General features: G+C 33.6%; 1 protein-coding gene across 1 annotated transcript; it reads left to right on the forward strand.

The window, feature by feature from the left end:
• The first annotated feature begins 16,453 nt into the window (after positions 1-16,453).
• On the forward strand, positions 16,454-19,281 carry LOC131608240 (vacuolar iron transporter 1-like). Its single transcript, XM_058880156.1, has 4 exons — positions 16,454-16,872; positions 16,954-17,039; positions 17,163-17,277; positions 18,820-19,281. The coding sequence occupies exons 1-4, from the start codon at positions 16,619-16,621 to the stop codon at positions 19,115-19,117; spliced, it is 753 nt and encodes a 250-aa protein (XP_058736139.1). The 5' UTR covers positions 16,454-16,618; the 3' UTR covers positions 19,118-19,281.
• The last annotated feature ends 4,608 nt before the right edge of the window (positions 19,282-23,889 follow it).

Consider the following 23,889-nt stretch of genomic DNA (forward strand, 5'->3'; position numbering starts at 1 on the left):
GCAAGAAGAATCGTTTTCTTCAAACCAGAGCTTATCTTTGGAAAGTAAGCATTCTAACATCTCAAGGGAGGTCATTTGAGGTGATCCAAGCACCTGGATCACTTTTGTAAGTGGAGGAACACCATTGTTGCTCTCACTTTGGAGCTGTTGCAGTTGGAGGTCCATAGTGCAATTCAGAAGGTTTCCAATCAAGCCAAGCATCCAGGCACGTTCCATAGGAGGTAGTGAAGCTGTTCAGATGGCTGCAGCTCATCTGTAACTCAAGAATCATCACCCTCCATGTTCACTTGAAGCTCAAATCGAGGGAGGTCCACAGAACAATTCAGGAGGATTGAGGTTACAACAAGCATTCAGTTAGCATCATTGAGTCACAAGGAAGCTTTTGGGATCATTCACACAAGCCCAGTTGCTCTCTATCATCCTCACGACCTCCATTTTCAGAGGTAAGTTTCTGAACTCCACCTCTTTAATTTAAGCACTCTTTAAGAAATAACTCGATTCTATCTTGTTCAGCATCATCAGAGGATTAAAAACCCTCTATCATCATTCATTTATCTTTCAGTATAGTCATTTAATTTGATTTTTAAAATTTAGGGTTCTTCACGATTTCTGGTAAATTAGTTAGATGTAGTTAATATAAATATATATTAGTTACATATTTAGAGTCGTGAGTGAATTTAGAGCAAGTTTCATGTTTACACCTGGGCCATTGGTTGAGATTTGAGAGAATCAGAATTTCAAAAATGTTGGAGCTTGAGGTTGAAGACGAAGATGGAGGGTGGCGCCATTTTTCAAATCTCTGAACAGAGTTTATTTTATATTTAATGATATGCGTTTCATAAACGAATGAATAACTTGCCCTAGTGGCCACACATGCGCTCTTAGTCTCCTCATGCCCAAAGTCTGGGGTTCGAATCCCCCTCGCCCCAGACTTTTTGATTCTTTTATTTTTCAATGATTTATCACTTGTTTTGAAACATAACCAAATGAGTGAGAGTTACTATCACCATGCGCGCGTTGGCCCAGTGGTGTTGGTTTTGGGTGTGTGATCTAAAGGGCGTGGGTTCAAGCCTTGGTGAAGACATTTCTAATTTTTTTACCACTTTTCACACCTATTCTCTTCACAACTTCACATGATTATTTAACTTATCAAATTAAATCATTTTCACTTCATTTTTCACACACTTTTTATTTAATATATCTATTTTGTGAATAATCAAAAAAATCATAAAAATATTATTTATTTCATGTATTTTAATTAGGTTTAACATAGTATGTTTTAAAATGTTTTCTTAAAAAACTTTAAATATATATTCATTTTGTTTTAACCTAATTATTTTGTAAATAAAGTTTATGATAAAACCCTAATTGTTTAGGTCTTAATTAGGCATAGATCTTTATTCTTTACCTTAATTAAGTTGATTTTTGTCAATTTTCAAAACTGTTTTCAATCTCCGTTTAAATCAAATGATTAAGGTTTTCAAACAACAAAACCTTATATCATTTCAAATCATTTTCAAAATTGCTTTTGTAACCAGTACTGTAAAGTACTGGGCCTCTAATAGAGTGTAAGTCCCAAACACCTTCTCTTCTTAGCTTGTTTTCAAAACTGTATTTTCAAAAATCTTCTTTCTGTTTTCAAAACATTCTTCTGGTATTTGAAGGGCATTATTCCCGGTGAAACTCTTCAGATACCTATGTGACCTTTGTCCATCTTCACTTCTTCTGTTTTCAAAAAACCATTAACTGTTTATCATAAATATTCAACTATTATCAACAAAACAACAAAAATATTGTTGAGGCTCTGTACATACTTCTCCAATGGCCTCCACTCCATCTAGGTTAGGCTTTACAAGCTTTCAATTTACAGTCTTTATTTAAATTATTGTCAAATATAAACTGTGCATATATATTAGTTTAGAACTACGTTTGAGTGTAAACCCTAGGGCAGTTAAACTATATATATATATATTATAGGAATATGGCCTAGGATTGAGAATGTCTTCCCGGTGAAGGCTCTTTCCTAATTAGAGATCTGTAGTTCAAACCCCCAAGATGAATTATTCCCGGTGAAACATCTTGGCAAAAACCTTAGAATCCAAAAATATAGGACACATCCACCCAAAGAGGAATTATTCCCGGTGAAACCTCTTACCCATTTGCTTAGAGCCAAAATAAGTTCAAAACTACATAGCTTTCTCTTGTGCTATAACAAGGACCCTCGATTAGCCTCCTCTTGGGCTTTGTACAAGGACCCACAGGCTTCTTAAAAGCATTTCCAGCTTCCTCTTGAGCTTGTATACAAGGACCCATCAGGTTTCTTATAAACATAGGAACAGGTCTTTAGTCACCTTTTAGCCTACCCTGGTGAGTTTCTTCCAATTAAAACCAGACTTTAAACCAGCTAAGTTTGTCTCAATTTTACATTGAGTACACCTTTTGGAATGAGAGACATGGACAGTCTCTGTCACCCTTATCTTCATCAATCTTCCTTAGCAGAGTCTAGGATCTATGTTTATTTCTCCTCAGCATGTGTCAGCCTTCATCTTGGGCTTTAAACAAGAAGTCTCCACTAGATAATATTTCTGCCAATCCTTTCATCCTTTAATAATTAATGGAGTGCTACCCAAAATCAATCATCATTGAGTCAAAACCCCTGGAAAGGGTTAGCCTCCAAAGTCAATTAATAAAAATGTTAAAAAACCAAAGATTCATTTCTCTTAGGAGATAATTTCCCCAAAAAAGAGTTAAAACCCCTGGAAAGGGTCAGCCTCCAACAAAACATGATAAAGTCAGTCTTTTAACAGACAAATTCACCAGCTGAGTCAAAATCCCTGGAAAGGGTTAGCTTCCAAAGAAAAACAGTCTTTTAATAAATAAAATCTCCTCAGTAGAGTCAAAAACCAACAAAAACAGTTAGCCTCAACCTTGGGCTTCATACAAGGCACCAAACAATAAAACTCCCCTGTCAAGAGTCAGTCTCAACCTTGGGCATTGTACAAGGCAGATAATAGAGTCTCCCCAGTGAGTTCTTCATCATTCAGTAGCCACAACCTTGGGCTTTGTACAAGGCAGATAAACCATATTTCATGTGTCAAAGATTCCTAACACCTAGGATCTTTTTCCCATAGAGTCATCCATACTCAATTCATTTAAAAGAGTCTGCCACAACCTTGGGCTTTGTACAAGGCAGAAAATAATGTTTTCCCTAGCTAGAGTCAGCCACAACCTTGGGCTTTGTACAAGGCACACAAAATAGAGTCATTCATAGTCTCAAAAATTCAGTTATCCTCAGCAGTTAGCCACAACCTTGGGCTTTGTACAAGGCACACAAATAGAGTCCCCCTAAGTAGAGTCAGCCTCAATTCTGGGCTTTGTACAGAACACCAAATAAAAATCCATCAAATAAACACTCTCCAAATAGAGTCAGCCTCAATTCTGGGCTTTGTACAGAACACAAAAATACCCTGTAATTAATCCCCAGTGGAGTCATCTCCCAGAGTCAAATAATAATAATAAATCAATCAAAAAGCCTCAAGCTTGGGCCTCATACAAGCCAGCTAAAGTCAAATCTTTTATACAGAAGGTAGACATAGCTTATCTCTATAGGGAGATATTTTTACTACTCTACCACATTCAAACAAACAAACATTTCAATTTTAATCAAGTCTCCCATTTAGGATTTTGAAAGGCATGAGCTGGCAGTAAAACCCAGACATGTGGTAACTTTCCCTAATTTGGATGAGCATCTTTCTTTCATTTAAGAGGCATTTGACTGGTATACTTGCACATACACAAGTAAGGTCTCCCTCTTGAATGAAATGAATTCAGTTATTCTGTCACTCTTTTAAATGTTTGTGGTAGAATAGTACAAATACCTCTCTGTAAAGATGATTTCATGTCTCTTTACTGTAAACAGAGATTTAATTCAAAGCTTCAACCTTGAGCTTCAAGCAAGGCACCAAAAATAATTAATTTCCCTAGTTAGTTCCCCGAACTACATTAAGCTATGACTTCCACTAGGGATATGTAGGCATGAGATTCACAAGGAATCTCAGCGAGCTAATAAAATACCAAAAATAGTCAGTTTGTCTGTCTGTCTGTCTTTTCAAATCAATTCAATTCCTTCTCCTAACACAAAGGAGAAACTTTCCCAATCATTAGCAATAAACACAATCACAATGACACAGAGAAGGTTCCTGTAGAGTACTACAGATATGTAGGGTGTTTAAACACTTCCCTATGTATAACCGACCCCCCGGACTCCATAATTTCTAGTCTAGGTGAAATCCCCACACTTAGCAAACTCCTAGGGTTTAGTTGAGATCTTTTTTTCCCTTTCCTACTCGTAGGACAATAAGAAAGTTCGTGTGATATCGTAGGAAGAACTGAAACAAAATTCATCCCACCACGGGCGCATTCTCCTTCCAAATTCCGCGTGAAGGGTTTAGCGTGCCGTCCTCCCAAGTGAAACGGGGAGGTAAAGAAAACGACACCACAGTCCGACCTTAAGATAACAATTCCAAATCCATGTTTGTTAGCTTCCTTCCGAACCCAATCAATCAATTGTTCTCGACTACCGAAACTCCGATCATTTGTAAAATGTTGCCTAACATTGACCGCATTGATCATGGGAGTAACGTCAATAACCGGATCGTTATTAACGTTGACAATTTCCGGATTTAATACTCCATCGTCTTGCACAATGTTGTCCGGATGCACCATACCTAACAAATGCAAAAATTAGCAAAATTGGCCAAAACTGTTTTTTTTAACTGCCAGGGCATATTTCGGAAGTTCATTTCTGAAATTTATTAGGTGATATATTTCGGAAATGAACTTCCGAACCATATCAGTTTTCAGCATAAATTTGTTGAATCAATGTAGTGAAATAGGGGATGAAATGAGAGATGTTTACCTGAAATTGTAGCTTTCTATGCTCCCTTTAACGTGATCAACGGTTTGAAACTTGATTTTAGGGCGAAAAATTGATGGAGATTGATTGGGTTTTAGAGAGGGTTTTGAGAAGTTTTGGAGAAAAATGATGAAATAGTGAAGGAGGAAAATTTGTATATGCAGAATTATTTTCGGAAATGAACTTCCGAAAATATTCACGGTTTTGAATTTTTTATGACTTCGGAGATGCATCTCCGAAAACACCAAAAAAGTGGTGTTTTCGGAGATGCATTTCCGAAGTCAAAAAAATTTCAAAAAAAAAAAACTTCGGAAGTTCATTTCCGAAGCAGGGGCAATTTTGGGTTTTCGCTGGAGGTGACCCCCCATAGGGAGGTGGGTAAAGAAATTTTCATTAATTTTAGGTGTATAATATGAATATAAAACAAAACTACAGTGTATACCCCGTAACATAGATATTAATATAAGGTTAAATGCACTTTTCGTTCCGGTAAATTAGCGAGTTTTTGATTTTCGTTTATGTAAGTTTTTTTTGTTTTAGTCTCTATATTTCACTTTCGCGTTCGTTTTCGTCCCCAAAATTAAAATCCGCAGGAAATTTCACAAGAAAATTCGCAGTTAACCTGCAGATTTTCCTGCGGATTTTGGCTTTAGAGACTAAACCTCAAGCAAAAAGTAATATATAGGTACTCAAACCAAAAAAAATAACTTACCGGACGAAAATAAAAAACTCACTAACTTACAAGGACCAAAATGCATTTAAGCCTTAATATAAAACAAAACTACAGACAAAAACTATATATTGGGATTAGGATTTTTTATTCTTTTGCACTGCACCCCAACAATTAAGATTAGTTATTCTGCAAATTAAAAAAGTCGTCCAATTTTTCTCTAAAATAAGAAAAGCCGATTTCTTTCAAAAATTAAAAGTAAATTTTGCTGTAAATTAGAAAAGTCAATTTTTTCGAAAATAAAAAATTTCGATTTTCCCCAAAATAAGAAAATTTGGTTTTTTTCAAAAATAAATAAGTTAGATTTTTTTTTAAATTTGGAAAGTCGAATTTTTTCGAAAATAAAAAAATGATTTTTCCAAAAAAAAAAAGCAAATTTTTGCGAAAATGAAAAAAAAGGTCGATTTTTTGGAAATGGTTTAAAAATAATTCAGGACCGTTAAAAAAATCAAATAATTTTTTAAAATGGTTTATTAATTAAAAATTTCAAAAAAAAATTAATAATTTTTTTATTAAAAATAATTCAAAATCAAACCTAACGGTTTGGTCCTTTAACAAATTGTTTAATTTAGAAAAATTTGTCTTCTAATGGTTTAGTATGGTTCGAAATTCAGAATCGTTATACCAAACCAAAACTTTTGGTTCAGTTCGATTCTACAAAAATTGAAACGATTCGGTTCAATTTGGGTGACTTTATATAATGGTCTGGTTCAGTTTTCTTAAAGAATTGTACCATGAACATCCCTTATTCAGTCACGTAAGCTACATTAAACAGATAAAATTATTTGGACTTTGTGTTATTTTTCTTGTAGATTGTTTTTACTATTTTATGTTAGTTAAGTGTTGGATTTCAAGTGTGAAAGTTGTTCTAAAGTTTCACATCGACTAGGAATGAAGAAAATGTTGAACTTATAAGTTAGATGACTCATTACTTCATTGCTTTAAGATTTTGTGTGGATATGTAGTGTCAAAGTTTGTAACCATAACATTTGGTCCATTGACATAATTTAGAGTATATTCTTTATATGTTTTATGGTAGAGATTATGAAATAAGAGAGAGAGAGAGAGAGAGAGAGAGAGAGAGAGAGAGAGAGAGAGTTTTTATATAATTTCATAGAAACAACACTATAATTTTGACTCTATAACGAAGTTATTATAACTCATTCCACATCTTAACTATTAATTCTTCTCAATCTAATGGTTAAAAATAATAAGCAATAATTCTCTCTCTCCATATTTAATTACTTATTATTTTTAATCATTAGATTGAAAAATAATTAATGGTCAAGATGTGGAGTAAGTTACAATAACTTTTTGGAGTAAGAATATCCCTCATCATATAAGAATGTCATTTTCATCATTTTTCCTCCGATATTTGCTTAAACAAAAGTTTGATAAAAAAATAAAGTGGAGAAGTATTTATTTATTTTTCAATAAATAGAAAAAAGAGTGAACGCGAATGGATTAACTCGAAACACTCACTTCATGATTAACATCATGTAAAAACAATCAAGTTTAAAGGCAAATGGTACTTAACAAACAAGAAAGATTACAAATGAAAATGATGGAACGACCTAATGATTTCTGGAGTTGAGATGACTTTCTGAGGCTTGATTCATTGTCTGGTCGGTCCTTTTACCCATCCAAAGCTTGGGGTCATTGTGCTCGTAGAAATTGATGTGATAGTCCCCGAGGGGTTCTCCTTCAGACTCTTCAACGAATGCAGCCTTTTCGGGTCTATATCTCACTTATTCTCTTCTTTCACTCACATGGAATGTGGCATTGCAGCTCCTTGGCGCTATTTCAGAATCCTCGTAGGGGAATGATGATGTTTCACTAGCCACTTGATCTACACTTTCCTTGTGATACATGATCTTAAAGGGTTTCTAAATCTCCTTGCTTCTTTCATTATATGGCTTAGGAATTAGGACATCTATACTCGGGTCTTATTTTTTGGGGATCAGTGGACTTGTTCTAAGCATCCTTTGCAATTTATTCTTAAATCTCTTTAATTCTTAGATATAATGCCCCACTGTTATAGTGTGGTACTTAACTTAAACTTCGGGGGCCATCTTCTTCAAAGATGAGCCGCTTGTTGTCGATTAGCCTTTGCACTTTGGCCTTGAATTTTGCACAATCTTCAATTGAGTGCCCTACTGTTTTGGCATGGTATCAAACCTTTGTGTTAGTATCATGGTTTTAGGATTGACACAATTTTGTTAAAACATGGTTTACAACAAAGATGTTATGGAAGTTGTTATAACATGTTGTTCAGATTCATTGAAGAAAGATGTTCTGACAGATATTGTAACATGTTGTACAAGAACATCAGTACACAAAGTTTTAAATCTTGACAGATTTGATTTGATTATGTGATATTTCTTTTGGATATATCTCAGTAATTTTTGCAAGTCAAGAAGATTTAATTTGGAGCAAGTTTTATAGTTTCAGTTGTACAAAAGTTGCCAAAATTGGATGATGATACGATTTAGGAAAGTTAGTATTTTTGTTCCAAAATTTAAGGAGATTTATTTTCACAATTGGTGCATCACTCATCTTGTGGATCAAGAAATATCTGGATGCAGATTTTGAAGCCCATGGACTGCAGAGATGTATTTAAAGAGAAGACCTAACCTAATGTAATTTGAACTTTCAACAATTTGTAAATTAGGGGAAGATTTGAGTCTTAGGTTTTGAGAGTATATTATGTAGTTGTAAGTCACCCATATATCTTTCGATACTATGTGGTAGACTTATTGTTACTTGACTATTTGTCAAGTTATTGTTCTCACTCTTGAAGCTTTTAAGCATAGAGTTGCGTATTGTTCTTAGTTGAAGCTTTTAAGCAAAACTAAGAATTTTGTATTTGAATTGTAATCTTCTTGTTGTGTTGTTCTTGATACAGTCATTGGGATTGGGACTGTTAAATATCACTGAGGTGATTAGGAAGTGAGATGGTGATTTCCAACATCTAGATGTCGATTTCTAGGTAGAAGTTACACAAGATAGTGATTAAGTGAGAAGATTTAAACTGAGACTGTTTAGGCTTTGAATTAATATTGTCATACTGCATTTCCTTATTGGCTTGGTAGCTCCCCAAAGTAGGTGATGTTGCACCGAACTGGGTTAACAATTCTCCGTGTTATTTATCATTCTGCAGTTTTAATTCAGTATCAATCACATCTTGATAAATTTTTCCAATTTGTCAACAGACGTTGGAACATCTATCTTGACACTGTTCTGATGTTAGGATACCAGTATTAACATGTTTTTCCTATACTAGAAATTTCAATTGGTATCAAAGCTGACACCTTGGTCCATTGGGTGAGCATTAGGGAGTATCTTTTAGTACTACTGTTCTTGTTGGAAGGTTGGAATGTTAGCATTCCTGCTATCAATGGACAACAGATCTTGAAGAATTGTGAAGTTAGGAGAATCCTGATGCTAAAGAGATACAGGGGAAGAGTTTGAGTTGGCTCTTTGCCACTATTTAATTATAAACTTTATTATCTATGGAATTGGTAAGCACTCTATATCACTTTTAATGTGACCAAAGATACTTGGGAATTCCTCAACTCAACTCATAAAGGTGTCATACCCCAAATTTTTCCTACCCTATTTATCTGGATTACAATTCATAAACATGTTTCATTTAGGTCATGGCCTAATGCATGCATTCATATCATTGATACTGTTCAAAGGATGACAAGGAAGAGTTTTCAATTGAAGAGAATTCATGATCAAAAGACAAGGATCTGAGGTCTAAACTTGTGGCATCACCCTTACTTTGAAGGTTTTCTTGAACTAGGATTTCCTCTTCTTGAACTCAAGGCATTGGTTGGAATGCACAAGCTTGGAATTCATCTGGTCTCCCTGGATTAGGGTTTTTGACCAAAGTCAACACAGTTTACTTTTTGGTCAACACATTAATTAAGAACTAATTTTATAATGGGAGATGGCATGGGATGTATGTGGAAGTATTCAATTGATTGCCATTGGTTAGAAGCTGATTAATCAAGAATTTCATCAGGCACTCGAAAAAGTCAAATAGTTGACTTTTGGGTATTTTGGTCAAAATCAGGCCAATTATTCAAATGTTGACTTTTGGTGGAAAATTGACCAAGAAAAGTCAGAGAAATAAATAAAATCAAGAGGTTGACAAAAATGGAAAGTGGTTGAAATGGGAAGTTTCCACAAATGGAAAATTTGACACTTAGAAAAATATTTGGGACTTTTGAAAATGCTTGATCAGGCAACTTCACCACCAATTTACACATGGCTAAAGGAATTTTTTGAGAAAAATTCCAACATCAAAGTTGTTCCTCTCATGACGGAGAACAACTTTTTAGTGGGACACTTTTCTATTTGAAGCTTGGTTGAGAAGATAAAAAGGTTGGAAGTTGGAGATTCAAAGTTAGATGCAAGACTGGCTGCCTAGTCATTTTCTTTGCCAGCGCACACATTTTCACAAACAATTGGTGTGGCAACTTTGAGGCAGATTTTAGGGGCCTACAAACATCCATCAGGTTCAAACTTGGCATCCATCTCTTCTCCTCTATGCCCTCTACACAACAAGTCAAGAATTGAGTCATTTGAATGAATATTGAATCAATTATGAAGCTCCAAAGTCACACTCTCTCAATAAGCAAAACTATGCATCTGGCTTGGCAGGATTCCAGGTCACGTGCATGCATTTTCACAAACACCTGGCATGCCATTTTGAACATCCATTTTAGAGACCTACAGACTTCCTCAAGGCTCAAGCTAGGTATCAAACTTTTCCTTGCCATGTCCTCTTTCCAATAAGCCATGGATCATACCAATTGAACATGTAATGAGCAAATTATAAAGCCTCAAAGTATGCTACTCGAGGTTGTTAAGTAATTGCAGGCATGACTCAATCCTATTGTCATACGTGTCAGGTGTGATCATGTGACTTCAAGGCTTATTTTCATGCATCTATGAGCATTATTTCAGAACCATTTCAACATCATTCATCTCCATTTCCATGTCATCTTTCATTTGGTCATGAGACTTTATCAAAAAGGAGGCCTAGAGTTTTATTTTTATATGCTTGAAGTCGTCACTATGAGTGTTTGATTCTTAGCAAGGAAACTGCATGGGCTCATTGGTCTAAATTCTGCAGCACAAATCTGGCCATGCAAATCACGGCACACACAAAAAGCCAAAAGGAACTTGCTGCAAATATCCAAAATGTATTCAATAAGTTTGTGAAAAGGTTATACTACATTCATCACACCATAAAATTCCAATGCACACTCATACTATATAAACTCCTAACTCTTCAAAAATCAGGACACGCAACCATTTCTCATTTTACTCTCATCTCTCTCAACTCTTCTCCCTTGTTCTCTTATCACTCCCCTCTTTCTCCACATTCAATCTCCATAACAAACTCCTCCAACTACCATAAAAAACTTCAACAACCTCCTTCAACCTCCATCACCGATCTCACTCTTCCACCATCCTCACCCTCATCTTCACGTCTCCTTCAACCTCCATTCCACTATCATCAAACAAGCTTCATCTATCTCAACTTCAAACAATAATCATCATCATGCAATCCGTGTGAAAGCGTCACTATGGTCATCACATCCATTTGCAAGATTCATCATCTTCGAATTATTCTACAAGACACAGTAATCTTCATATGATTTTCGAGTTCAGCATCCTCCTCTGAGTTTATTTCTCAGATAACGTCACCACACGAAGATCCGAATCTTGTAGAGTTTTTCTGGAGTTCGTTCAAGACCTTGAAGTAAGTTCCTTGGATCCTTCTCAGCATTTCAAATGATATGTAATAGGACATGTGCATTTGGTGCGTGGATTTACATGTATGTGATGTTGTGTGTTGTATTTGTGTGAAGGTTGTTATGATTCTTGAGCTTTAGTCATTTTTGTATTTGATGTTGTGTGCTGTATTTGTGTGAAGCTTGTTATGATTCTTGATCTTGAGTCATTTTGTATGAGAATCTTCATGTGATGTTGTGTGTTGTATTTGTGTGAAGCTTGTTATGATTCTTGAGCTTGAGTCATTCTGTGTGTGTGAAAGTTTATTGCGTGGCACAAATTCATAGGGCATGGCTCCCAGCTTTTTGCGTTTTGTCCTTTTCTATATGATTGGAATATGAGGTGCTCAGTTGTGATTGGCCAGTGTTAGTTTTTTGTTTTTTATCATTTAAATTGGGTGCACCAATTGATTTCAGGTTAACATGTCACGTTTTCTATAGTAAAAATAAACATTGGCATGCTGATAATATTAGAAATGAATAATAAGAAGAATTGGGCCACGAATTTGTTTGTAATTTGGGCCTGATGAGGCTTTTCTGAACTATACACCCTTTCCACTAACACTAACATACATTTTAGTACTGGGCCTCAGCGCATCGCTCCCCACACCCCCTGACTATCAAGCCCAACGCACCATTTAACCAAATTTAGTTTAGGTTCCAAATTACTGGTTTACTAGAATTTTAGTTTTATTTTAATTTTGTTCTTCTTTAATTTTTACTTCACAAATCAGTTTTAATCCAAATAAAAATACATAAAAAATCCTTTTAGATACTTTAGGATGTTTAGATAATTGTCCATATTTTTGTAAATTCTTTCTAATTGTTTTAGCATTTTTAATAAATCATTTTCTTTTGTATGTACATAAATACTCTTTTGTTCTAGCACCTTGTGTAAATAATTTTGTTAAATGACTTAAAAGTTTAATTTAGCTTATATTTTTTGTGTGAATTCAATTGACACATGTATGATTGTATAGATAAATTTCCAAGTCCTAATTCTAGTTTTTGAGTAGATCTTAATTGAGTTTTTTTACCCGATTCATGGGTATTTTTAGAGAGTACTTGTATAGTTTTTGCTCTTGATTAAGTTGCATTTATGCAATAATTTTGGTTTGTAATTAGGCCTTAGATTCTACTTACTTTGTACATAAATAACAATCATTAGGATAAAATATTGGCTTAATCTCCCTTTTTTGCATTCTCTTTTTCTTTTCCAACTTCAAAAACACTTAATAAATACTTGAATAAAATACCTTTACAAATACCAAGAAAATACAATAAAACATTAATAAAGGTTGAAAGTAATAAAAAGGGAATGAAAGCTCTTGTCTCCCTTGCTTAAAGGAATCACATGAGTGGATGTTCCCAACCATAAAAAAACACAAACCAAAGAGTAACTCAGGTCTCCCTTGTTTAAGAGAGCCACTTGAAACACTCAAAAACTCTCTTCTCTCTAGCCTTCTGGCTTTCTTAAGGGTATTGTTATTTCCGCTCGATCACATCGTAGGTCGTCCCCTTATGCAAGAGCACGAACGTTACCTCCCACCAACTAAAAAATACAAAAACAAACAAAAACATTTGAGTCGAACTATGACGCTCTGATTCCTGAAAAGGATACATATGGATTAGGTCGCAGGGCCTAAGCGATCAATTTGAGCAAGAAGTTATACATGTGGGAAGTAAGGTACTTGAAGTTGAATTTAATGCATAACCTATCTCTGCACCTTACCAATTTTTATGCAAATGCCTATTCCAATTGATGCAACATAAATCATATGATATCATAAGAGATTAAATGGAATCAAATGCATCATTATACCAAGATTGTCGAGTACAAGAATTTTACAAAACCATGTGATTATGTATTGATTACAAAATGGAATTTATGGAAAATTGGTGAATCATCAAGGAATCTTCTCAAAACCAAATTGGTTGCCCCTACACATCAGAATCGAGCCATAAGATCAGATATAATCAATGGCTAGGGCTTGGGATCAAATGGAATAAAAAATCCATCATTGCATTTTTGGATATTTCACATTTTTTTTCACTACTAAGTTTCATTCAAAGTGACATCACCAAGCTTGCATAACTCTTCTACTAGCTCAGTCCAGTTGCCTATAAAAAGGTGGTTGTTTTTCATCAAATTCACACCAAAGCAACTTCATTTCTTGATTTCTCAACTTTATTTTTTTTATTACCATACAATTGGATACAACTTCCTTTGAACTTTTAAAAATCACTATAAGACACTCCTTAACAAGATATCAAATGAAGTGAAATGGAACATGTTCTGATTATCTTTACTTGTGTCTTTCCTTCTCGCAATGATTTATTACTTTGTTGCCTGAACTTTGCGTCTACAAGTTTGGATAACTTATTCAAAATTTGCGTGAACTTCTCATATGCTTGTTGACAAATTAACGAGCACACCAACATCTTCATAAAAACTATCTCCCTCTTCCCTCACGAAGACCTTAGAAGAGTAGGTCTTTAAGGAAATGCTTCTAGTTTCTTCTAACAATCGTTTTCTTTTATTTTAATTGGATTCATGGGATTTAAGTTTCATGATACATCATATTTACAAACATGATTGAAATACTTAAAGTCTTCAAGTAATGTGGCTAGGTGGTCATTACTGCACATATACCTTAAAACTTTGCCAGCCCAATCCTAGTTAGATAAAGTCACATTGAAATTCTAACTGATGATTATATAAATTGTTAACATAATGATACTAGTTTGCTTCACCTAACTCTAACTTTGTTCCTATTGAGCTTTCTGATCCCGAGTCCTTACCAGTAGAAGAACTTTCCAATTCATGAGTTGTCTTCTCCCTAATATTAACCAAATGAACCATAGAATTAACAGGTTCCTTGGTCCCCTAAGTTGTAATGTTTTGGACCTCATGGGCTTGTGTATCCTGTGGTATCTCCTTAGAATTCACTACTTCAAGTGTTGTTTTCCTCACTATAGACTCCTTACCTTTTTCTTTATTTACATCTTCCACTTGGACATAAGTCTTTTTTGTTTCTTGCCATGTTTTATTCTTGCCAGCATATTTCTTGATTGTACTTGTAAATTATCCAAGGGTATTCTCTTCCATATTTCAAAATGATTTCCAAAGATTTGCAGTAGCTGCAATAATCTGGTAAATTTTCGTACTCAATGTGTAAGAAAAAATAGAATCCTTTTCTCTCTACCATCACCTTGTCTCTAAGGTCACTTGTCAATTCAATATCCATAGGACCCTAACATAGTGACCAAAAGGCCTTTCAAAGTAAGGTTTGTTTGTAGTAGTGTCTATGCAGAGAGGTGTTCCTACACTACTTGCAATTGCAAAAAGGATATTTGGTCTCCAGTATTTTTGTGAGATACCATAGATTCTAATCCAAACATGGGAAGAAGATTGTTTGAGGTTAGAGGATTTAAAATCTATAGTCCATGGAAATAGATTTTAAACACCTAGATTTAGGTTCCAAAAGCTAGCCATCCTAACTCTTTGTACATCTTTTATGGAAGAGAAAAAATCGTACTAGCCTTTCCCCAATGAAGTAACACCCCATTTACCTGTTGATTTCCATATTGATGAGAGCTTCACTTTCAAAGCAACCACATTGAGCAGAGATGTCCCCTTTGGCCAAATCACTCTCCCGTGTAAATTATGTTTACAGGCTTCTGGTCCAAGCTGATATTCATCTTTAGGAATGAATATTGCTACCATATCCCCATTTTCACATGGCTTTCGTAGTTGTCTCAATGTTATATCGCACACGCTGTTAAATGTTTTAGAAAAAGATTTTTGTTGTTAAGGATTTTTAGGGTTTATGTTGAGCTGTAAAGATGTTGTAGGATCATTTGTATCAATGAGACAGTTCCAAGGAATGATTACATGTGCCATGGTTGAAGATGAAGGAGATGATAAAGGTAGATAAATATTGGAATCGTGAGCATCCATACCAGGCGCGACACTTTCTCTCTTTGTATCTATCGTTTTTTATCGTATTATGCTTGCAATTCGTGATCTATTTTAAAGTATCAATAATTCATAAATAATATTTGTTATATTATATTTTTAATTATTTATATTTAATTTTAACTGAAATACAATGACAGTGTAAAGAAATTTTACACCTTCAGTGAACAGTAACCGTCAGATCTTAAATTACATTTGACTTTTATTTTAAATATATTTAAAGCAATGATTATGAATGGTTGTGTTGAATTAATTTCACAGAAATTTTTATACTAACACTACATAACAATTAATCTCTTTATATTTTTATTTTTTTAATCAATTTTCTCATGAAGATTAATTTTATAAAAAATGTTATAATTTTTTCACACAACAATAACTACATTTTATAATTAAAAGTAGTATTCTTTAGTCATTATACATTTTCTTATTGTAGTTTATATATTTATTTTAATAATATATACCAAATATATCTTTTAATTTAAAAAAGTTGATTCTTTAAGATCTTTAATATAAATTTATTAAATTTTATAAACTTTAATCCAATTAAACAAAGAGAAAATAAAAAATATACTGACAATATAAAATAATTTTACACCATTGTCTAATGAACAATGGGCATCCTATTGATAATTTAATACGACTCGCATAATTTGACAAATCAATAGTTTCTTGTTTAACCACCACGTAAAATTTCCTTATGCATGACTATTAAACTCTTAAATGAGATTAAAAAACATTTTAATAGAATTTAATTATAAAAAAAACATTTAATGAATATATATCGAAAATCATTAAAAAAATTAAAATAAAAATATAACGTAATACTAGAATTTATGATGTTGTTAGTTTTACAGGTTGTCACTTCATACCCATTTTATCATTAAAAAAAAAAAAACTATTTTTGCTTTTCATTTGTTCAGATTCACTTGACCTTACAACTTACAACTAAGTTTCCTATTGAGTAAAAAAATAACTTATTTTCTTAATTTAATTTGATATGGCGTGTGGTAGACACGAGCCACTGCATTAATTTATTTTTTTGTAACCCAAAAAGTGAAACAAACAATTCCCCTACTAGTAGTATATATTTACATGCATAACAACATTTCTTACTCATTAGGCTCTGTTTGGATTTCATTTTCAAATCACTTCTTGTAACACTAATTCACACACACTTTCAAATGGCTGGCAGTGGAAACGAACACAGACTAAGCCTTGAAGAACCTGAGAAACAGAGCCTTCTCAATCGCCATACCGAGAAGCACTTCACCGCCGGGGAGATTGTTCGTGATATCATCATCGGAGTTTCTGATGGTCTCACTGTTCCATTCGCCCTCGCTGCAGGTCTCTCTGGCGCTAATGCTACTTCTTCCATCGTTCTTACTGCCGGTATCGCCGAAGTCGCCGCCGGTGCAATCTCCATGGGTCTCGGAGGGTAGTTTTCATCGCAACACTCAATTTTGATCTGAAAATATGAATTGTGAGAAATTTTGATTGGATTTGTGTTTTTTTGCAGTTATTTGGCGGCAAAAGGTGAAGCCGATCATTATAATAGAGAATTGAAAAGGGAACAAGATGAAATCATTGCCGTGCCAGAAACTGGTTCGCACTATACCTTTCTCTCTGATCTCGATTTGAAACAGAAATTTATTTTTTTAAATATATTGAATAATTAATTTATTTATTATTTTTTTTAATATGTATTTTATTGTGAGTGAAATTCAGAAGCTGCTGAGGTGGGAGAAATATTGGCGGAATATGGGATAGAGGAACATGAATATGCACCTGTGGTGAATGCTCTGAGAAAGAATCCTCAAGCATGGCTTGATTTCATGATGAAGTAAGTTTAATTCTCCAAACAGTTTTTTTCTTTTTGTTGTGATTTTCTTTTAAGAGTATTTCGAAAAAGTTTGAAAATTTTGGATTTTACGAAACGTCGTGACTCGTGAATATTTATGCTAAGTTGAATAAAAGTTGAATTGGAATTGGTTGACATAACTTAAATGGTGGCACCACCGCACCACGGGTTGGAAAGAGAAAGGCACTTTTTATGGTTAATAGGGTTTAACTGTTTGCGTGCAACCCACTCACACAACTATTTGGACTTTCTTTTTGTCTTTTAATGTTAAATAAAAGTGTTTTGAAAAATTAAAATAAGAGAAGGTGACATCCTCAGCGTTTTAATCTCTATCATTAATTAAATGAATATTTTTAAAAATCCCTACCCAATAGTAGGTAGGAAAATTGGGTCCTTTATTTTATAATGTAAAAGTAACTTAAATATTTGGCATATTCTAATGGGACCATGGAATGTAAATGGATAAAAACAAAGAAATGATATCAAAGAACTTTACACATTATTTCATTTTTAATTTCACATCAAATTTCAACCGTTAAAAAAATTGATTCAACGATTGTGTTAAATTAAATAATAAAAAAATATATAATAATTTTTTTTACATAACGATTGAGATTTGATGTTATATTAAACTTGGACACCTCAGTGTCATTTGATACTTTTATATATATATATATATATATATATATATATATATATATATATATATATATATATATATATATATATATATATATATATATATATATATATATATATATATATATATATATATATATATATATATATATATATATATATATATATATTAAAAACTCACATGAATCAATCTATCAATTTTAAGTTATTTTCTGGTCATCTATCCTTAATTATAAGATGTTTAGTAATTTTTCTGGTCAAACTCACAGGAATCAATCTTACCAATGAAGAATAATTATTTTACAATTATAAGAAAATATTAGTAATGTTTATTCTTTTATGCACTTCTTATTTTATTATTATTATTATTATTATTATTATTATTATTATTATTATTATTATTAATTTTTGTTTAATTCTTTTTAAACGACAAGAAAAGTTGATTGATTCATGCAATTTAGATTTATTATTTTCTTTTTTTAAAATTTTCTTTCCAATGCTAATGAATAATTATTTTACAATTTTAATGTTTATTCTATCATGCACTTTATATTTATTTTTCTTTTTTTAAAATTTTGTTTCCAATATTATTAATATGGAATAATTATTTTACAATTTTAATGTTTATTCTATCATGCACTTTTGTTATTCTCTTCTTTTCGCCACTTTTGTTACCAAACTAAAAAATGGCGATGTATACAATAATGTTTATGACTTTTATTTATTTTAAAAAATAAAATATTATATTTATAACACATAAATTGCATTTAAATTTATAAAAGGATTAATTTTTATTTAGTTTAAATATCATATTAGAAGTAGAAAATGTCTGTTTATTTTAATGGCGTAGAGAAGGTCTATTAATGATGAGTCTTTTTGATACAGATTTGAGTTGGGACTAGAGAAGCCAGATCCAAGGAGAGCATTGTATAGTGCAATGACAATTGCCATTGCTTATGTATTGGGCGGACTTGTTCCTCTCATTCCTTACATGTTCATTCCAAAGGCAACAGAAGCTGTTCTGGTTTCAGTAGTTGTTACTTTGATTGCTTTGTTTGTTTTTGGCTTTGTCAAAGGATGCTTCACCGGCAACAAACCCGTCAGAAGTGCTTTGGAAACTGCTCTTATCGGCGCCATTGCCTCCGCCGCTGCTTATGGTTTAGCAAAGGCTTTCCATCCATAGTTATTTTACAACTATATTGTTTCCTTCTTTTTGGCAATTAGCGGTTTTGGTGGAAACTTTTCGTGAACAACTTTTAACTTTTTGTTTGAGCTTTTATGGTTAATGATATCACTTTGCATTTTAATTGTCTCTTTTGAGTTTTGATAGATATAATGAAGGACTTCGTTTAGGTTCAACCATTCGTTACCATTATTTGAGGAGGTAGTACTAATTGGTTTTTGTTGCAAGAGATTAAAATTTAAAAGTTTACATTATTTTGAATATGAGAACTTACAATCCGTTTAAATTTTATTTGAAAAAGTTAAAGGTGAATTCTTATCTAAATAATGATTGAGGTTAAGAGTATTGCACTAATTTTATATTGTCATTTAATTGAGATTTTTTAATCAATCATGTCACATAATTTTTTTTAAAAATAACAGTGTGACTTGACACTTAACATGATCATGATTAATTGATAGTGTTAAATTATTTAACAGTATTTTATACTGTCAGTGTATACATTCAATTTTTAGATTTGTTGAATAATTAATATATCTGGTCTATATATATAGACCAAATATACTATTAATTTAATGAATAAAAAAAATGAATTTCGAGTATCTCTTTTTCTCATAATCATATCCAACACATTTGTCCAAGGTAAGACTTCATATATTTACCCCAAATATCTTAAAATCACTTTTTATTAAATAAAACATTTTAGTTCATTTTAAATTTGTTTGTTTCCATACTCACCCTTTCACATACTTTTCCTAGTTACCGATTCTCTTTTACATTCTTTTCTTGTGTTCTTCTCTACTTTGATTCTTAAAAAAAAAAAAAAAGTTTGTTGAAACATTTGTCCAACACATATGTTTGAGGTACAAAGATGGTGCCCTGCGTTTTTTTTCTCCAATAAGTAACTTCCAACATTGATTTCTTTGTTAAAATCACCGCAACTTGTATCTAGCGAGTCATGTTTTGCGGTCTTTTTGCATTGGTTAAAAATTCGTTAAAATTAATTATCCCCTCCACTTTATGAATGTTTTTTACACCCAAATTAAAAAAAAAATAAATTAATTATAATATTGAAAGACATTTCATTTTTACTATATTAATCTTATAAATGTGTTGAAATTAATGTACAAGAGTAACAATTAAATGACATAAATAAAAAAATTACAATCATTACTACATTAAAAAGTAAGAATGAGATTCATTTTGAATCGGAGGGAATAATATTGATTATGATCAATTAGTGTGTCATACTTTATCCAAGGTCAAATCTGACCACTATCTTCTCCTATACACCTGTGATTTTGCTATGGTCAAATTTAAACCTCAATTCAAGTTTCTCAGGATGTGGAGCCTTGATAAGGATTGTGAGAAAGTCATTAGGGAAAGTTGGAATACTAGAGTGTATGGGTGCCCTATGTATATTTTGGACAGAAAACTAAGACTTTTAAAGGTTAAATTAAAAGAGTGGATTAAAAACAGTTTTGGTGATGTTAAAGAGAAAGTTCTGAAGGCAGAGGCAGTTTTAAAAGATATCCAAAAAAAACATAGACTTGGCTGGCTATAATGATCTTTTGCAGGTGGAGGAAGCTAAGGCTCAACATGATTTGGAGAAAGCTCTCATTTTGAAAGAAGCTTTTTGGAAAGAAAAAGCTAATATTAAATGGCACGGTGAGGGAGACAGGAATACCAAGTTTTTCCATACTTATGCCAAGATCAAAAGGAAGAATAGTTTAATTTCCTCTCTTAATATTAATGATATTGTTACTACTGATAGCAACATCATTGAATCTCATTTTGTTAACCATTTTTCTGCCTTGTTCAATCAAAATGTTCACTTGCATGATTCTGGTCTTATTCAAAGAGTCATTCATTGCTTAGTTAATGATAGCACTAATGCTTTACTCACACTCCTAGTACTAAGGAGATCCACCATGTTGTCATGAGCCTTAATACTGACTCAGTCCCTGGCCTGGATGGCTTTGGTCCCTTGTTCTATAAAAAATATTGGGATATAATAAAAAGTGATGTCATAGGGGCTGCTAACCAATTCTTCTTGCAGGACTGGATCCTTCCTAATTACAATGCCAATACCATCATTCTCATTCCTAAAACCAATGATCCTCATTCTATAAACCATTATAGACCCATTGCTCTTGCTAATTTCAAAATGAAAATCATTTTTAAGATCATGGCAGACAGACTTGCTTCTATTTTACCTGCTTTGATATCCAAAGAGCAAAATGGTTTTGTCATAGGTATAAATATTAAGGATAGCATTTGCCTTACTTCTGAGGCCATAAACTTGTTGAATAATAAAAGCTGCAGTGGTAATGTTGCTCTTAAAATAGATATATCTAAAGCTTTTGATACCATTAGTTGGAAATTCCTCCTTAACACCCTTGAAAGTTTTGGCTTTTGTAGTAAGTTTTGCAGTTGGATCAACACTCTTCTTCATTCTGCCCATCTGTCTATTGGCTTCAATGGGAAGCAGGCTGGTTATTTTAAATGTGCTAATGGGGTTAGACAAGGAGACCCCTTGTCACCTTTACTTTTCTGTCTGGCTGAAGAGGTTCTAAGCAGAGGCATTTCTCATTTGGCAGAGACTAACCAAATCAACCTTATAAAAGCTTCTAGATCTGTTTTTGTTCCTTCTCACACTTTATATGCCGATGATATAATGATTTTTTGTAGAGGAGATTTGAAATCTCTTAAGGCTATTGATAATCTTCTTAAAGAATATGCTAAATGTTCTGGCCAATTTTGCAATAATGCTAAATCTGTTATATATGCAGGTGGCATGTCCTTGAGTAGATTCAAAAACCTGGCTGATTTAATTGGGTTTACTATGGCTACAACACCTTTTGTGTATCTTGGGGCACCTATATTTATTGGTAGACCTAAGCTTGTGCATTTTCTGTTTGTTACAGATAAAATTAAGCTCAGACTGGCCAGTTGGAAAGCTAGCCTTCTCATAATGGCTGGAAGACTGCTGTTGGTAAAATCTGTGATACAAAGTATGCTTGTTCACTGCATATCTATATACCACTAGCCTGGATCTCTTACAAAGCAAGTAACATCTTGGATGCGAAATTTTATATGGAGTGGTAACAGTAGCTTGGAAAAACTGTTGTAAAAGCTTGAAGAATGGAGGCCTTGGGCTTAAGTCTATTGAGGGGTCCAATGAGGCCTCTATGCTTCACCTTTGCTGGCAATTTTTAAAGGGTGGAAAATGCTGGACTACTCTTCTGGCTGAGAGAGTGCTTAGAAATAGAAGAGCAATATCTTATCATATAAGTTCTTCTCTATGGAGTAGCATAAAAGACTGTTATCAAAAGGTGCTAGAGAATTCAAAGTGGATTATTGGAGACGGTTCCAATGTTAATTTCTGGTTAGACAATTGGCTGGAGAAGCCTTTGGCATCTGTGTTCAGTATTCCAGATAAATTTCACAAACATCTCACAATTTTGGTTAAAGACTGTATAACTGACCAAGAATGGAGCATACCTCCTACTGTTTATGCAGCATACCCTAATTTGAGGACTCTTGTGGATAGCATTAAGCTTCCAGATTTGGAGGTAGAAGACAATCTTGCTTGGACTGGCACTGTTAATGGGGAGCTGTCTTTGAAACTGGCTTATAATTTCTGTCATAAGGAGAATTCCATGGCCCTTGATTTCTGCCCTTGGGATAATTGTGTGTCGCCTTCCCATTCTATGTTAATTTGGAGAATTTCTCATGATAAAATGCCAACGGATGAGAATTTGGAGGTTAGAGGATTCCATACTGCTTCAATGTGCTCTTTATGTGGGGCTAACATAGAAACAACTTCTCACATTTTTTTCCATTGCAGTTTTGCCTCTAATATCTGGCTCTGGTTGTTGCAAAAGCTGCAATATACAGGTAGCTTATCATGCCTTAAGGACTGCAACTCTCTGATCAAGTCTTGGTGGTCTCCCCAAGAAAAGGCAGTGGCGATGTCTTGCATCTGTAGTGTGTTTTATAATGTTTGGCGTGCTAGAAATTGGAAGAGTTTTGAAGGTAAGCACACTAATTGGAGAACCTGCATCAGTAGCATTATTTCCAGGGCCAAGTTGGTGGGAAATTGTACCACTAATTGCTCTAACAACAACATTGGGAGCCTCACATTCCTAAAGTGTTTTGAAGTTCTTATGCATCTTAGAAAGTCTTTGAATATGCTTGAGGTTTTATGGAGCCTTCCCCCCTCTGGTTGGATTAAAGTGAATGTGGATGGGCTGGCCCGAGGATCTCCTCAATTGATTGCTTGTGGCGGTATTTTCTGTGATGATACGACATTGCATTTGGGAAGTTATTGTGATTCCATGGGAGAAGGAGACTCTGTTATGGCTGAGCTAGTAGCTGCCATGGTTGCTATTGAAAAGGCTAAAGATTTAGGTTTTAAGAAGTTGTGGATGGAGACAGACTGTTTACTTGTGGTTAAAGCTTTCTCCAATACATGCTTAGTTCCTTGGACGATTCGATCTCGTTGGCTTCGTTGTATTTCTCACACTCGTTTGATTGAGTTTTTGATAACACATGTTTATAGGGAAGCCAATTTTTGTGCGGATCTCCTGGCGAACTTAGGTTTATACATTGGTAGTTTTTGTTGGTTTCACTCTGTGCATTCTGTCATTGTGCGGGATTACCTTTTAGACAAGGTTAGTACCCCTAGGCTTAGACTCTGCTCCTAAGGGGTCTTGGCTTGGTCCCCCCCTTGTGTAACTTGTTTTCCTTTTTATTTATGATATTTTTAG

Source organism: Vicia villosa, linkage group LG5 (genome assembly GCF_029867415.1).
Source record: "Vicia villosa cultivar HV-30 ecotype Madison, WI linkage group LG5, Vvil1.0, whole genome shotgun sequence".
Classification (NCBI taxonomy): Eukaryota; Viridiplantae; Streptophyta; class Magnoliopsida; order Fabales; family Fabaceae; genus Vicia; species Vicia villosa.

What these genes read in the sequence shown, in the direction of transcription:
- LOC131608240 (XM_058880156.1), top strand. Translation starts at nt 16,619, where the DNA reads ATGGCTGGCAGTGGAAACGAACACAGACTAAGCCTTGAAGAACCTGAG. An exon ending in ATCTCCATGGGTCTCGGAGG is followed by an intron (nt 16,873 to 16,953) that starts GTAGTTTTCATC and finishes GTTTTTTTGCAG; the next exon opens with TTATTTGGCGGCAAAAGGTG. An exon ending in TGGCTTGATTTCATGATGAA is followed by an intron (nt 17,278 to 18,819) that starts GTAAGTTTAATT and finishes TTTTTGATACAG; the next exon opens with ATTTGAGTTGGGACTAGAGA.